The sequence below is a fragment of the Athene cunicularia genome (assembly GCF_003259725.1).
Source record: "Athene cunicularia isolate RWA chromosome Z unlocalized genomic scaffold, athCun1 chrZ_part1, whole genome shotgun sequence".
In the NCBI taxonomy this organism is placed as follows: domain Eukaryota; kingdom Metazoa; phylum Chordata; class Aves; order Strigiformes; family Strigidae; genus Athene; species Athene cunicularia.
The window spans coordinates 24051387-24068823 of NW_020799142.1; the positions used below are offsets into that span (position 1 = coordinate 24051387).

At 41.1% G+C, this 17437-nt stretch overlaps 1 protein-coding gene across 3 annotated transcripts; it reads left to right on the plus strand.

Annotated features, from left to right (window-relative positions):
• The first annotated feature begins 167 nt into the window (after positions 1-167).
• SLC45A2 (solute carrier family 45 member 2) lies at positions 168-16721 on the plus strand. 3 transcript variants are annotated; one of them, XM_026865536.1, is made up of 7 exons: positions 171-813; positions 1896-2072; positions 4881-5206; positions 9041-9184; positions 10434-10557; positions 11503-11708; positions 15458-16721. In XM_026865536.1, exons 1-7 carry the CDS (start codon positions 375-377, stop codon positions 15680-15682), a joined length of 1641 nt encoding a protein of 546 aa, XP_026721337.1. In that variant the 5' UTR covers positions 171-374; the 3' UTR covers positions 15683-16721. The 3 variants fall into 3 exon arrangements, with proteins under 3 accessions (XP_026721338.1, XP_026721339.1, XP_026721337.1); XM_026865537.1 differs by lacking the exon at positions 9041-9184 and having other exon boundaries at positions 168-813; XM_026865538.1 differs by lacking the exon at positions 1896-2072 and having other exon boundaries at positions 169-813.
• The last annotated feature ends 716 nt before the right edge of the window (positions 16722-17437 follow it).

Sequence of the window (17437 nt, forward strand, 5' to 3'; positions counted from 1 at the left end):
AAGAGGAAAGATGAGGGCTCTAGATTCTTGGTATCACTGCTATCTTACAGCAGCAAGAGGAACAGCTTTGTCTCCAGCTAAATCCTGTGCCTTGCTCATGTGATGTATGTTCCTGTTATATTTGTGTTTCATGCCTAGACAGTTCTTTAATTGTGGCTAGTTGGAAGCTTTGCAGACACCCAAGAGCTCAGATCTGCTAATGTTAACACACGCTTCCCCGCCCCCTTCCTTGCATAACTTGTGATCGCAGAGCCATGAAAATATGTGAGTCCCTCCCCCAGCACAGACCAATCCCACCTGGCATATGACCTGGGCTCCATGTCAGCCAGGGCGGGCAGCGCTGACTTGCCGGAGTGCTGCGCGTAGCCAGAGCGATGACCTTAATGAAAGAGAGTTTCCACAGGGCTCTTCCACCCCCTTCTGAGGTGGCCAAGGCCGACATGGACAGCACCAGAGAGAAGGAGGAGGCTGGGCTGCAATCTGTGTCGAGGACTGGAGCAGTGGTGCCAAGGAAGCGAGCGGTGGGAAGGCTGGTTATGCACAGCATGGCGATGTTTGGCCGGGAGTTCTGCTATGCCGTGGAGGCCGCCTTTGTCACGCCGGTGCTGCTCAGTGTAGGGCTGCCCAAGAACCTCTACAGCCTGGTCTGGCTCATCAGCCCTGTCCTGGGCTTCGTGCTGCAGCCCGTGGTAGGTTCAGCCAGTGATAACTGCACCTGTAGCTGGGGCAGGAGGCGGCCTTACATTCTGGGTCTGGGCATCATAATGCTGTTAGGCATGGCTTTGTACCTCAATGGGGACGTGATGATCTCAGGTGAGTGAGGGGCATGTGCTGTGCTGACAGACAAAACGTGTCCTAGCCTTTTGAATTGTAAAGAAAAGAGGGTTTCCTTTTCTCCCTGCTAAAAGGGGCTGTTAAAATTGGGTGTCATGTTACTCGTCTGCATTGAAGGAGTTGAGGAACACTGAAATTTTCATACATGTTCAATCCTAACGCTGCATGTTATGTACCCTGTACATAGTGCTCTGTGGTTTCTGCGTGTGATTACAGTGTGTTGTATGTTGGTGTGGTTGCCTGGTCAGTTCATACAAGTAAGGCCCAGAGTTTTTACAAACTGAAATCTACCTTGTTAAGTTAAATGAACAATATTGTTTGTGTGATGTATAACATACTCAAACTGAGTATCTGTTAATCCCTATTGTAGATGGATTAGCATTCAAAATACATGTCTTTATTGCAGCACTGGCTTGTCTCAGGACTGGGTTATGCTGGTGAATAATAGAAATCTGCAACTCACTGGAAATCGTGTTGTACCTGGAATGTGCAAAATCAAATAGGAGTGACATCCTTAGACACTGCAGTATTTCAATTTGAGATGTAACTTCTCAAAGTCTTGAGGGAAAGCTGTTGCTGTCATTATGACTTGGCAAAGGGGGGTGTGTGTGTTTTCATGGGTTGATCTATTTTCTCTTCCTGGATATCATTGGTGTTGAATACACTTGTATTGATGTGCCCCAAAAGAGGTGTTACAGTCATCTCTTGATTATCTAAAACAATGGAAGGGTGGGACAAATGGAATAAAACAAAAAAGTACTATGAAATGCATGTGTTAGGCTGCCATGAAGGTGCAAGGGAGTAGATTAAAGCTAGTGACTGACGCTCGATTGTGGAGCTGGAAGTACCCCGAGCTTGTGCTGACTCAAGGCAGCAAGTCAGCCTAGCACAGCTCAGTGCTACACAGACTCAGTTACCCTGCTTCTCTGATGTGATTCTGGTATCACTGCTCTCTCTTACATAAGTAAGCATAGTTTAGATTTGGATCAGGAAAGATAAAATATGATTTTGCAGAACATGGCACTGTTGCTGTCAGAATGAGGGTGTTTTTCTTTTTGTAGCTTTCATCGGTGAAAGAGACAAGCAGCGGACGTGGGCAATAGTCATTACCATGATGGGAGTAGTACTTTTTGATTTTGCAGCTGATTTTATTGATGGCCCCATCAAAGCATATTTATTTGATGTCTGCTCTCATCAGGATAAAGAGAAAGGTCTGCATTACCACGCCCTCTTTACAGGTACCCAGATCCCTTCTTTTCCTCCCTACCTCTTGAAGGGGGGGGGAAGTAATTGCATGGATTTTATCCTCACTGTGTTTCTAATCTTGAATGAACTGATCATCTGATCCCGCGCTTCAGTCACGAGTCTTTTGTTGCTGGGTTTTCACTACTCCAGAGAACTGCAACTTGTGGCTGCTGCTACAAGAATTCTGCTGCAGAAGGCTGCAGAGATAAACGTTTACACCAACATAGCCATAATTTAAATAAGAACAATTAATTATTTAAAACAGTGAAGTAGTGTTTATTCAGCTTGTTCTGATTTTTTTCAAGTTTTTTGTGAAGCAAAAATTAAGGGATATAACTTGTTTCCTTGATATAGCACACAGAAATAACAGTTTTGATTTGGCATGTGACATCAGTCAAGAGCTGCACAGACTAGAACAGTTGATTTCTATTCTTCAGCAGTGCTCCAGTGTGTGCTGCCTTCCTTACACAGCAGTTCTGTGTAAAATTCAGAACTTTTCAACTTCCACAAAAAAAGTCCAAGTGGTTCAGTCCAGACTTGCAAATGACGTAAGAGCTTCATTTGCCTTTATATGTTTGAAATGTTGCTGAGATACAGAAGGAAACCTTCTGTGGTACATGAGTGCTGTGTTAAGAAAATGCACAGGGAAGACACACAGGGCTGTGTACCTGTAATGTGCATCTGGAGAATCTTCCAGCCATGTCTGAGAGCAGTCACTGTGAAAGGACTAGACAAAAAGCAGACTAGATCAGAAGTCACGCAATCTGTGTTGATGCAGATTTTTGTGGGTACCGAGCTGTACCAAGAGCAGAGGCATGTAGATTCAGTGGCAGTTACTCTAGCCAAGGAAGGTGTACTAGTTATTGACAACAGGCTGATTTTGGACATACGAAAAAGATTATAAGGGAATCTTAAAGCCATGTGGGAATGAAATCAGTGTAATACATTATAAACTGAGAGAGAAAAATTTTAACAATCAGTTGTTTGGTCAGAGAGGGGAGTGAGTCTCTATGTGTATTCTTGCCTTTAGAAGAACTGTGGTTGCAATTTTTCTTTGAATGGTACTAAAAAGGTTTGATTTCCAAATTTGGAGCTACCGATATAGCTGATTCATTTGTGTACTGAGCTGTGGAAAGGGATGTGGGTCGAAGCACATCAAATAGCATCAAAGCACATTGCATTATTTGGTCCAGCACTCTGTGCCCTCTATAGCAAATTCACAGGGATCTTAACTCTTCCTGATCAGTAATTACCTAGCCCATTCTTGAAATCCTCCCTTGGCAGGAGTTCTGCAGCCCTCCCAGGACAGTCTGTTCCAGCACTTCACTGGCCTTGTTGTTTGACAGTTTTCCCTAAAATCTAATCTTAATATCCATTCCCTGCAATTTACCTTTATCGTTCCTTGTTCTATCCCTATTAGACATGGACAGCAATCTTCCCATTTCTTTTCTGGCTTACGTTTTAGATATTCCCCCCCCCTTTTTATACTAAATATCCAAGATTTTTCTCTCCAGTTTAAAGTTCTCCAGTTTAAAGTGTGAACATGAAACTCAATAGCTTTGAAGTTACAAAATTTACAAGCACTGAGACAAGTGGAAGAGTGCACACATCCAACATGCAACACTCCAACTGTATTCCAATATCATAATTGCTTTTTGCCAAAACAGTACGCAAAGATGACCTTAAACATCAAACATTCATTCTGTTCATTCTGTGCAAACATTTAATGTAGGTTTTATTCAAAAAGTTATTAACAGTTTGTTTTTTGTGCGAAAAAGCAAGGATACAGTCCCCTGTAAAATGCAGTAGGACACAATGAAGAAGGGCCATAGTCAGACCCAAGAGGGAAAGAAAGTACAGGAAGCCCAGAATGAAATAAAAATCCCAGGTTTTGTAGGTGAAACAAATGTAGGTCCTGTTAGACAAAATGGTTGGGCCATACATTGCCTTCAGTTCTCCTAAGCAGAAGAGTAGAAATACTTCAAAGTCCTTCAAATGATTCTATCCTGCTTAACTCTCACATCCTGCAGAGCCACCTGATTAACAAGGTGTTAGGACTCTACAAAGCTTCTTTCCCTACCAGAGCTCCGTACTGTAAGTAAGTGTGTATTTGTGCTTCTGAAACTGTGTGTACTAGTAACAAGAAGACACTGTAAAAAAATCAAGACTGAATGCTGGTTTTAGAGACACAAGGTAGCATTCTCATTTCACTTTTTATTCTAACTTTTCTGAGAAAAATCAGTAAACAGAATTACACATTTGTATTTGATCCATTTTGTTTTCTTTTCCAAGTGGTGAGGTACTTGGATTTTGATAACTACAAACAATGCTTTTGTGTTTATTTCCTTTTTAAAAAATTTCACACAGAGACAGTATTTCTGTTTAAATTCATCTATATAAAATACAATTTACAAAGTCCAAACTGTAGGTAGTCTCAATAGAATTATAAAAATGTTTGTCCTGTGAAGTTTTAAAACACCCATAAATTTCAGTAGAATTTTGTATTACTCACTGTTTCAAAGAAAATAAAGCTTCAAAGAGACAAGAAAAGAGATGGAGGCCCATGTTGCTCTATGTTCAGGGTTTTTTTTCAGAACTCTGTCCACCAGAGCTGAGATTTTTCAAAAGATGTTTTGGTAACTGCTCATATATGTGATTAGCTCAGTATTCCTGTTTCTTGTGATTAATATCTTAAAAGTGATTATTCAGTGGTTTCTAGAGGATATCACATGTTGAGGTTATTGTGTACTGTTTGTTTATCAATGACAGTAGACCTTTTTTCTCCTTTTTTTCTCCCACAGGTTTGGGAGGAGCCTTGGGTTACCTGACAGGTGCTGTGGATTGGGGTCAAACTGTACTAGGATTTTCCTTGATATCGGAATTCCAGGTGATTTTCTTCATCGCAGCCTTGGTTTTCATCATTTGTCTTACTGTACATCTGCGCAGTATTCCTGAAGTCCCACTCCTATACGAAAATGAAGAGACAAAGTTCTTGTTGGAAGTGACTGAATCCTATAAATATAGCTCCATAGAGGAGGAAATCAAGAATGGTTACTTAAAATCAACATGTACTGAAATAAAAGCTGCAGCTGAATCAGGGAAATGTGCTGTTACGTCACGTACAGAGGTAAGTGCAGAGATGATTTTGTAAACTATATTGTTGCATCCCTGGAGACCCTTTTATTAGCTAACGCTGACTATTTGGAATGGAGGGAATGGAGCCCTTTCACACACATAGAAGAAGGATCTTCCACCAGGATACAGGGTCAGGAGAAAGGCTGCTTTCTTTTCACTTTTTTTATTTATAAAGTATTTCCAGCAAGAGGGGTGAGACAGACTAGTCCTGGTGCTTTGAACAATTGGCAGGGATGAGGGAGAACCAGCTTCACGTTTCTGCTCTGTGACAGTGCTTTGATATCCTCCTCGTGTGAATTTTGTCAATAGGATCTGCTTTGGCCTTTAGTCTCAATAGAATTAACATCAAACTCTGCACAAGGACTACAGACAATTAATCTTTGATATAAATCTGTTAACTCCGACTGAAGTTCACACACTCTCATATGTGGTACATAAGAGGTGTTTGTTCCCTAGTGTAGTAAACATTGGGGTTTACTACTATTCAACATTTCATTGAGGATTTTTTGACAGTACCGATGAGCTTAAAATTGCTACTCCTATATCAGTACTACCTCACTTTTGGAGTTTTAGTTTTATTTCTAAGTTGTGGTGTAGCTCTGTCTTTGGCAGAACTTTCAGGTAGGAGAGAATAGTGAGTACTTTCAAGTCATCACTATTATTTTGTTTCTGCTGCATTTTTATAAGAGATTGCTTCAATCTAAGCCAGCTAGAAAAAGGTGAATCTACCTAAAAAATATCTGGAGAGCATATTTCTAGAATGGTCTTGGGAACAGATAATACCTTTTACTGTTTTGTTGATGACTTTTAGTGATAGAAATCCTCAATGCACTCTCATGGTACCCTAGGTAAGCAAAGGCTAAATGTGTATGTCTGAGTGTAATAATAAGTCTTGAAACAGTTGCTTGTTTTAATCTCACTTCTGATCTCTTGGCATTATGTATATCTGTCCCCAATACAGGTTTTGAGAAATGAGGTGAAAATACTGAGAATGTGCAGATGGTTATAAGTTAGAAACCAAAACTCATGTTTAAGCTACAGATAAAAGGGATTTATTATCTTTTACTATTTATAGTTTGTAATATAATAGCACTTGGTATTCAAGAAAAATATTATTGCACCAGATACAACATAAAGGTGGAATAAGAGATGAAAGATGCCTGATGAGAACGCCAAACACAGAGAGGGTCAGACATCAAAGCAGCAGTTTGTCAGGAGAATATGGCTAGCAGACTGTGGCGTTGTCTTTTTTTCCCCCATCATAGGCCAGCTTGAGCAGCCAGCATCCTTCACCAGCACTGTTCACTCTGGTCATCCTCCAAATGGTCAGAGATGCTGAGTGTCATTGACTGTTTGACCCATGTGGGCTCTAAAGAAAGGAGAGTAAATGGAGAGATGCAGTGAAAGCAAGGGGAGCAGACTATAGATTGGGGTAGCCTCTACCTTGGCAAGAACTAATTCCACTGAATCAGTAACATCTGACACTCAAGGTGAATCTCTGATGTCCATTGTGGGCAAGCTTGTGCCATTGCCCTCCTCTCTATATTTTTAACTGGACAGCCTGTTAGAGGCTCACAGTGCTTTGATCTGTCTCATGTTTATTTGATGTGCCTGGGAATGTATAAATTCTGGACACTCACTGCCTTAATGGTCTGTCTCTTGTGGCACATGTTTTTGGAGTTAATTCATTACTGTAATTGCTTCCTTGAAGAAATGGTTTGGCTTCCTGTTTTTCTGTGTCTCTTTTTTTTTGCTGCAGGCCCATCACAGCCCTATATCTTCTAAATTAAGGACTGTGCTCTTACATGCTAATAGCTACCATGATTATTAATGAGATTTGACCTGTTACAGTATGAACAGACATCCAAAGTGATTCATCTTTTGCTCATTAGTTTGGTGCCAAATTACTCAGGATTTACTGCCTTAAAACCCAGGTCATATTGATTCTGCTGTATCCTTATGAATCATCTTGGGCCTTGAGTTGTAGTGATTTTATAGTGAAAATGCTTGGGTATTGTGGGCTTCTAAAGGATAAGGAACTTAAAGGTAGGTAAACTTTAGCATGTCATTTAAATCAGAGCAGGGTTTGTGTGCTGGTGTGTATTGCATGTGTGTATTAAATATTTCAGTTTCCATTTCCACTCTCTAAAGTATCTAAGTAGAAAGCAAGCACTTCGGTCTGGCTGTCAAATTATTGTTTGTAATTACAGCAATGCCCTTTGTCGTTCCCTGACCTTATGTTAGCACTTTGATTGGAGAGGCTTTTTTAAAGAACTGCGTGGAAGAGTTGAACAAATTAAAGAAGCCAAGTCAAATGATAGTAATTATCCTTGAAATAACACTAATGAGACAGTGTGGAACTTTCTAAAATTTGTTTTTTATAACTGTAGCAGAGTAGAAATCTTACCCTGCTTAAAAGAGACAGTCATGCCAAGAGAAATTCCAAGGGATTTGGACAATATGCAGTTCAAGGTGAAAGTCAGCAACTTGAATTTTGGCATTCCTGTGAGGATTAAAAGCCTCCCACTGGAGCAAAGTATTTTCCAATTTTATATGTTGTGATTATTCATAAAGTAGCTTGCAGCATAACCTAGTTCAGAGGAAAGCAGAACTGTGAAAAGTAAGTAGAACATTGAAGAAGGAAAAACTGTCATTGTCTTACAGCAAACTGAAGACAAAATTCAGCTTTCCATTAATGAACTTTTACAGTTCTTCCACACTTCATGACCACGCAGCTTCCCTTACCATCTCTCCCAACACTGTTGCCTCTACATATCACTAGAGAATATTGGAAGTGTTCTATCATGCGCAGATAAAATAGTATCTTTTTTTCTTTAAATGCAAAGAACCATGTGGGAGCTTTAAAGCAGTAAGAATTGTGTGTTGCTAATGCCTGACATCAAGCACACCTATAGTACTAAAAAAAATTCAGGTGATACAAATGATCTGATGACTGTGACTGAAAAAGAAACTGAGAAAGAGTTTTGGGGCACAGGGTTCCAAAAAGGAGGAGGGAGATAAGGCGGTATATTGAAGATGGTGAGAAATTTCATTTTTACCCGTCAGTGAGATTTGTTAACCAGCACCAAAACCATTTTGATTTTGAAAAGAGTTATTTCTTCCTTGGGATGAGGTGTTCAGATGCTGGAGCTCACATTCTCTGGGCACTAGGATTTTGAGTGGTGCTTATGTCCTGTGGTATATCACAGGCTTTCCTGAATTCATGGAGGGGAGGAGAGTGCATAGTAGAAATCTCACGGTAATGATACACCAGAGGAGGTGAAGTTTTCTAGGGAATTTAGCACATAGAAGGAAATCAGGAATAAGGTCTCAAAGTGCCGAATTCCACAACTGTTAATTTTAATTCTCATGAAGTATTTTGAGTTTCATTTTTTCCATGGGAGCTTTAAATTTTTAATGGAAAAATTATTGCACCCATAAAGAAATTATTTTTGTTTCTTTTGTTTCTTTTTATTTTTTTTTTTAACTCCACCGAATCTGTTTTGGCAGAAAATTTTCATTTGCTTCTACAAGTAAACGATAATCCTACTGATTATAACAGTAAGAAATATTACATCCCTGCTGATGTACCCCAGGTCTACCAGAGGCTCTGTGAATCTTTCAGATCACTTTATTAGGCAACAACTCTGCAAATGAAATATATGGTGAAGGACATCCAGTAGCCAAGTGGCCCTTCCTAGTAAAAACAGAGTTAAAACTTTGGAAGTTTAACAATGAACAGATGCTGAGGCCTTCATTAGCTGTCAGCTATTTTATTAGCCTTCAGGGCAATAATACAGTATTACTGTTAAATACTTGCTTTCAGGATCAAAGGCGGATGACCCTTAAATCACTCTTGAAGACACTTTTAAGCATGCCATCCCACTATCGCTATCTCTGTGTGAGCCACCTCTTTGGATGGATGGCTTTCCTGTCCAACATGCTCTTCTTCACGGATTTCATGGGACAGGTAAAAGTGTAAAATCCTCTTGCTTCTCCTTCCTTGTAGCATCTCCTCCTCCACCAAAAAGAAATGAGACAGTGTCATAGTTCTGAAGAAGTGACAGTGGTGGCAGAGCCAGATGTATCTGTATGGCTCAACAAGAGTTTTGTAAAACAGCTCATTGATCTCAGGCCCTCATTCTGAGCCAGTCTGTGGGATCTTTGGAAAAGACCTTTTAGTATTTGTAAGTCTATTTGTGTCTATTTAACTGTTCCAAATGAAGGTTTTAGAGCTGTTCCAAATACATCCATTCTCAGCTTTGGCTTCAGAGACACTCCAAGGTGGACAAGTTTCCTGACTGATGTTGCTTAGATGTGGCTGGCCTCATCCTGGTTTGTGGGCACTGCCAGCACAAGGCTGTTCACCTACACTGAAGCCTCCCTGGCCTTGGGCTCTGCAACACTTTGCACACAGTGAGCTACTTGGTAGCTGAAGGGTCTTGTCTCCTTGAATTTGGCTGTGCTTGCCATAGGTCTTTAAACCTTTCCCCAAGTCCCTTCTGCCAGCAATTATTTGCCTTTGTGATACCCAGTGCTCCCTTTTCCATGCCATTCCCCCACAGTTAGACTGTATGTCCCCGCCAGTGTTTCTTGCCAATACGATCCTATCTGCCTCCTTTCTTCCAGCATACTCCTGGCACAAATCCTCAAATTGCCACTTCCTTTTTCCCGTGGTTTCCACACAGTATTCCCATTTACGTGCCTTTTTTTAGTCTCTGTAGGCAAGAGGGAGTTTTTTTCTTCCATGCAGTGTGTTTGAATAGCTGAAAGAAAAAGTTTTGTTTGCCTAGATAAGGAAATGAATAAGACAATTACTGGGTGGAAAAATAAATGTGTTGCGGTAAGCCTGAAAGAGAAAATGAAAAAATTAATTGTAGTTAAATTAAGGAAAGAAAGATTAAGGCAAGAAGGCAGAAGGGAAGAGAGAAGGAGAGTGGGAAATGAGACACCCAAAGGTAAAAGACCGAACAAGTCAGTGTAGAGTGGACAGTCCAGGAAAAGACAGAGGGTAACAAATGATGAGGAGCCTGGGATGTGAGAATCTGGGAGAGATGAGTGTGACACCTGGAGAACTGTGAAGGGATGGTTAGGGCACTGCTTAACATATTTCTTGGGTGCTATTTCCCCTGCTCTGTGTTGAGTACCCTCTTCCCATAAGAGGTATTATATACATGCAGTCCATCCTTGCCTTCTGTGATCTTTGTGGTCTCTTTCAGGTTGTATACCAGGGTAGTCCTTATGCTCCTCATAACTCCACACTTTACCTTACTTACAAAGCAGGAGTAGAGATGGGATGCTGGGGGCTGTGCATCAATGCAATTTCTTCATCAGTCTATTCTTGTAAGTACACAGGAATGTACCCCAACACTGTGTTTTGAAACAGTGTTTAAACTGCTTGCTATTTGCCATTGTTTAAAAAATAAACCAAAGCCCAATTAACCAGTTGGTTTTTTTCCACCCAAAAAATCTTTAAGAAATGTTGGATTCTCATCATTATGAGAAACTTGTATCTTAACATGAACAGTTCCTGACCACATGATCAAGGGTCACTATGGGAGTAAGGCATTGTTCTGCGTGTGAACTGACCCTGAACACCGAAAATCATCCTGAAGTTAAATGCCAGACTAAAATGGATGCCACGGGCATCATTCTGAGATGCTCTTTCGCCTAGCAGTGCTGTAGCTGTAGGTTCTCAAAGGTCCCTCTGGTGGCCTCTGCTCATCTGCATTCCTCACAAAACAACTCTTTCGCAATGCAGTGTAAGTTCTTGCCAGAAGCATGAACCTTGTTCTCCAAAATTATGTGTAAATATGCTAGCACAGTCCACCAGCTAGACTTCACCATAGCTCTTACCAAGGATTAAAAAAACCTAGCAATCTGAAAACTCAGATGAGTGGCATCTGGGGGGCCTTGAGGGAAACCTTTACCCCTTTGGAGCTTAGCTACAGGCATTTCTGTAGTGCCTTTCTCAGGTCAGAGAGAGCCTGATGCCAAATGCTTGCATTACAATCAAACAGTGGAAATGTCTGAGGCTGTCAATGGGAGCAGTTCTTCCAGAATGGTGAACTACTTCTCTGAAGTTGACTATGCCAGAATAAGGCTATCCCCGGAGGGAACAAGTATTTTTTGGCAAGTTTGTACATACAATAATTTGAGACAAGTTCCAAAATCAGTAAGATTATCTCCTTCATTGTATTTTACAAAATAAAACCCCTTAAAGGAACTCCCTGATGAAATGTGACCTGTTTTGTTTCAGCCTTATCAGCATTTTCATTCTTTTCACAGATGTGCAGAAAATCCTTCTGCCATACATAGGATTAAAGGGACTTTATTTCATTGGATACCTACTTTTTGGATTGAGTACTGGATTAATTGGCTTGTTTCCCAATGTCTATTCCACTCTGGCTCTGTGTTCCCTCTTTGGTGTCATGTCCAGCACGCTTTACACAGTGCCCTTCCAGCTCATTGCAGAGTATCACAGGGAAGAAGAGGTGAGTTGAGTGTCTAAGGAAGGGTAAGTTTTTATCTGTCTAGGTCTGTTTATTTTGTGAGAAAACTGGATAGAACTTGTGAGCAGCTTTTAATTTCAAATTCTTTATGATGACACATGTTATGAATGGAAAGTTTCTGTCAGAGAGAGTTAAGGTCTCAGCTCAAAACTCTTCAAACAGACATGTAGTGAAACAAATAATTATTTATCATCACAACTGAAACAGAACCGATCACAGGACATGTTTGGGCAGTAAGCAGATAACAGGGCTCTACTTATGTTGTTTTCAAGTCTAACCTTCTTTTTATCCTTCCTTCACCCTGTATTAGCTGGGATTTGACTTCTGAGTTCCTAAGGTTAATAACCACACCGTAAAGGCTGGCAGAATTTTAGTTAACTGCAACGTGTTACAAAAGCTGTTAGCTAATAAAGATATGAAATTCAAGTATAAACAGTTTTAAGTGGTTCAGTATTAAATTATACAGCACGTTCCCATTATCTCTTTAAATGTCTGGGGTTGGGTTTTGGTCTGGAAAAGCTTGCATTCCTTATGTCATGTTACCAGGCACAGCAGGATCTTCCTATCTTGTAGTGCTGAGCAATTTGATGGAAAATTTCTCTCAAGTCTCTTAAGTTTCTGGGGAAACAACTGGCTGGATGACCGAGCACAAAGAGTGGTGGTGAATGGAGTAAATCCAGTTGGCGGCCGGTCACGAGTGGTGTCCCCCAGGGCTCAGGTTTGGGGCCACTCCTGTTTTAACATCTTTATTGATGATCTAGACGGGGGGATTGAGTGCACCCTCAGTCAGTTTGCAGATGACCCCAAGTTGGGTGGGAGTGTTGATCTGCTCGAGGGCAGGGAGGCTCTGCAAAGAGACCTGGACAGGCTGGAGCCATGGGCTGAGGCCAACTGGGGGAGTTTCACTAAGGGCAAATGCCGGGGGCTGCCCTTGGGCCACAACAACCCCCAGCAGCGCTACAGGCTTGGGGAGGAGTGGCTGGAGAGCTGCCAGTCAGAGAGGGACCTGGGGGTGATTGACAGCCGGCTGAACAGGAGCCAGCAGTGTGCCCAGGGGGCCAAGAAGGCCAATGGCATCCTGGCTTGTGTCAGCAATAGCGTGGCCAGCAGGGACAGGGAAGGGATCTGACCCCTGTACTCGGCACTGGTGAGGCCGCACCTCGATTCCTGTGTTCAGTTTTGGGCCCCTCACTACAAAAAGGACATTGAATGACTCGAGCGTGTCCAGAGAAGGGCAACAGAGGTGGTGCAGGGTCTGGAGCACAGGTCATACGGGGAGCGGCTGAGGGAACTGGGGGGGTTTAGTCTGGAGAGGAGGAGGCTGAGGGGAGACCTCATCGCCCTCTACAGCTCCCTGAAAGGAGGGTGCAGAGAGCTGGGGATGAGTCTCTTTAACCAAGTAACAAGCGACAGGACAAGAGGTAATGGCCTCAAGTTGCGCCAGGAAAGGTTTAGACTGGATATTAGGAAGCATTTCTTTCCAGAAGGGGTTGTTGGGTGTTGGAATGGGCTGCCCAGGGAGGTGGTGGAGTCCCCATCCCTGGAGGGGTTTAAGAGTAGAGTTGACATAGTGCTGAGCGATCTGGTGTAGTTGGGAACTGTCAGTGTGAGGTTAATGGCTGGATGATCTTCAAGATCTTTTCCAACCTAGACAATTCTGTGATTCTGTGAAGTTCATGAGAAAGATGGAAACACATATTAAAGAGAGTTGGGAGGATATAGGAGAAGTTCTCATTATATCTGGGGACATTAAGAAAGGAAATGCTGAATGCTTGAAAAACAACATAGAAACCTGATACCAACACAGTCTAGATCAAGTCCTTGAGAACATGTCCTACTGTTCTGTACAACTTCTAAGCATCACCATCTGAATGATGAATACAAGAAAACTCTTAATTATTCTACTGAATCCTGGGAGTCTAATTCCTAATTTTCCGGTAATTTCTCTATTCCTTCCAACAGAGAATGATCATGATGAAGAGTTTTAGAAAGATACAACAAAGGGCAGGGAATGAACCCAGTTTAGGGTGAGATCACGATCCTAACCTCAAGTCAGCCAGCTCAGAGGGAATAAAGACAAAACTGTAGTCTAGCTCTGATTCAGAGCTGTTCCAAGACAAAAGTGAAATGAAATATGCTGAAGTGTGCATGGACTTTATATAATAGGCTAATATATTAAAATGTTACTTGTAAAACAACCGATTGTTTCTTGTTTAGTGCATGGTACTGGCTACGCCAGATGATAAATGATGAATAATTCTCTGTTAGATCTGATATTAACAGAACTAGGTTTAGCTCAAATCTTCTATAATGTACGTTAGAAAAAATAAAGAATAAACATCAAGTGCAAGATTGCATTCATTTACACATTCATGTAATTGTGGTCAGAACTACTGGCATATAGGAACACTGGTCACAGAAAAATCATGTCTAAAATTGGAAATACTTCAGGTGAAAAGACTGTATTATTCCAGAAAAAAGAGCAGACATTTTCCCTCACTATGCATTCTACCAAAATCATGTGCTGAGTTTTAAAGTGCTGCCATTTCTAGATCTGTACTGTGATGCTGTTCCCTAGGATCCAAATTCAGTTTTGTCTACTGGATTAGGAAGAGACTCTGTCTCCAGTACTTTGTGTACTTTGAGCTTTGTGTGGTAAAGGTTCAAAGGCAATGTTAATAGGTCTTGTGAAAAGCAAAAAACATCTTAATGGCTGAGAGTGTTTGGGTACCAGAAGACAGCAGCACAGCTAGCCTACAGCATGGAAAACTTGTTTGTTAGAATACAGCCTTCTCCATTCAACAGCCTATGCCAAAAGAACAGTATATATGTAAACTTTCACATAATTTCACAACAAAACAGAACAGTTCCCTTCTGGAGGGAATCACAGAACAGCTGAAGTTAGAAGGAACTTCAGCGATCATGCAGTCTGACCCCCCTGCTCAAGCAGGGCCACCTGGAACAGGTTGCCCAGAGTCCAGTCCAGTCAGGTTTGAATAATTCCAAGGATGGAGACTCCACAACCCCTCTGGTCAGCCTGTTCCAGTGATCAACCACCCTCATAGGGTGCTTATATGTGAGATGAGCAGAGCCTTTTGCTTTGCCATGTATATCATAGCAGATGAATAGATAATCAGTAGTTAATAATGGTCTTTGATGGTGTAGAAGAATCCTAGTCTGGACATGTGTTTTCAGATATTTTTTCCCCAGCAAAAAGGCATTACATCTAGATTTTAGTACTGAACTCCTTTATGTGCTTTGAGCCATAACTTCAGAGCACAGTGCTCCATTATAACTAATAATGCTCTGTATGTGTGTGGGACATAGTATGACTCATCTTAACATCCCTCTGAGGCTCTCCTTCAACCATGAGAGTTGAAGCTAAATTATCTATGACAGGGTGTCCCTTACTGTGAAATGTCAGTTTGCCAAAGCTCAAATAGACCTGAACTTGAAGGAAATGGGTAATTTTTCTGATCAAGTTTCAATTCTTTCCTTGAGAAAAGGGATAGAAGGAAAAATTGCATATGGGAGAAAAGGCCAGTTTGGAAGGAGCTTGGAAAACTCATTATCACTTGTAAAATCTCTTACAAACAGAAAAAATGGAAGGGAAGTAGAGAGCTATTGGCCTGTTTTGGTGCACCTGGGGGTTGTGACAGAGCATTGGCTGAGAGCTGCAAGTTGTTGGCACTGTCTCATTTCACTGGTTCTTGTTTTGTGCTTATTTGCAGAGCCTGAAGCTGCAGAATGGGGAACAAGTTGTAGAGCAGGGGCGAGGGAAAGGCATTGACTGTGCTGCTCTCACCTGCATGGTCCAGCTGGCCCAGATCATTCTTGGTGTGGGCCTGGGACTCCTGGTTATTGTTGCTGGCAGCGTGGTCACTGTGATTTCTGCATCTACAGTGGCACTGATCGGCTGCTGCTTTGTTGCTTTTTGTGTCCGATACGTGGAGTAGGACTATGTGAAGCGATAGGAAGAAATCTCCCAAGGGGAGCATTTTCTTTCTGGTGCTGTTGCTGTGCTGATACTGCTGGCACATCCTCCTCTCTTACCTCCTTGAAGCAGCTGAAATTCCAGAGCTTTACGAAATGGAGACTTGATAAAACTGGTTGCCTAATGGCTCAGATTGAAAGCTTCTGTATTTTGACTGCTTTATTTCTTCATTCCTGCTGACATCAGTGTATTAACATGCTATTACACATGACAGTGTGTATATCCGTGGTATCTCAGTTGCCCTGCATGAGGAGTCATTCAAAACTACTCATTTCCAATTTGTGGAAGTTAATAGACGAACTATGTGATAAATTGAAGAAGTAACAAAAATGGACAGCGGTATGAAGAAAGTTGTTATTTATCTTGTTTTTCAAGTATCTTAAGTTTGGGGATATTATGTCTGGTAGTCAAAAGCTACCGGACAATCAAACAGGTGCCAGAGGCCATGCAAGGTGCAATTGCATTATGATTAGTAGTACTGCTCAATGGGATTAGTTAATTTCCAGCTACTGTCACAAGCACATTTGGGTGTGAAAAATGATTGGAATATAAAAAAGATTGAAGCCTATTGTTTAAAAGCATAACTGTAAAGTAATTATGTTATACTGAATGCTGCTGCTTCTGTATAAATGAAATGAAAGTACTGGCTGAGCTTATCACAAAAGTCAGCCTAAGGCTGCTCTTCAAATCCATGTGTAGCCACCTAAACAATCCATCTATGGGAAACAGCTACCATTTCTTCCCTCTTAAAAAACTGGCCTCTTGACTTTGATACTGTGATTGAAAACATAAACTTGGCCAACATAACGGTTTTATGAATGGTTGTAAGCCACTGAAATCTTGACACTGGATATGATGGTATTTACCTTAAAGTAGCATCTCTGTTTTCTCTGTTTGCCTTCATGCATTTAGCTTTGAGTGAAATGGCATTTGTTCTTTACAGAATACTGTAAATAAATCCAGTTCTGCAAAGCACTATCAGGAATTATTGTACAGTAAATACTTAAATCCAGCTATTTGTATTTACTTGCATATGAAGCTTCATTCTTATTTAATAATATTGCCACAGTTTTGAAAATTCCATGTTTGTGAAAGTGATAACTGTGTTTATGCTGTGATTCTTCTGTCCTGAAAACTGTCGTATCCATATGCTATGTTATATGCTAAGCCACATGGAGCCATCTGCTAATGCAATATTGTTGCCAGGTATAGTGTTTGGTTTAGATTTTTTTTTTTTTTATGTTGCACATGTATAATCAACACTGTTCAGTCAAATGCTCTGTTGAGCTTATCAGCTCTTAGGAGCTCTGCATGATCCAGACAGACAACACCATAAATAAATGGCTAAATTTGAGCATAAGGTGCCTCTGCAGAGATGCACCAACTTAATCCTTTTCATATGTTTTCAAGAGTAGAATGGTTCATTTATTCTCAATTTTCCCTTAGGTAAATGCTCATTAGTTATAACAAGCTCATGACAACCTCCGCTACCTTTTCTTGTTGATGATTGCGTCCCCATTTGTAGGCCCAAAACAGGGCTCAGTGCATGATAAAGTTTACCTTTTTTCACAGCTCCTTCATCCTGGATTATGAAAAGGACAAATTTTAGGTGTGTTTTTTTTTTTTTTTTCATTTTGTGGCTCTTCATGAATCCCCCTCATGCCACAACTATGGAAGAGAAAAAGTTGGAAGACCAAGCCCCCAGACTGTGATTGGA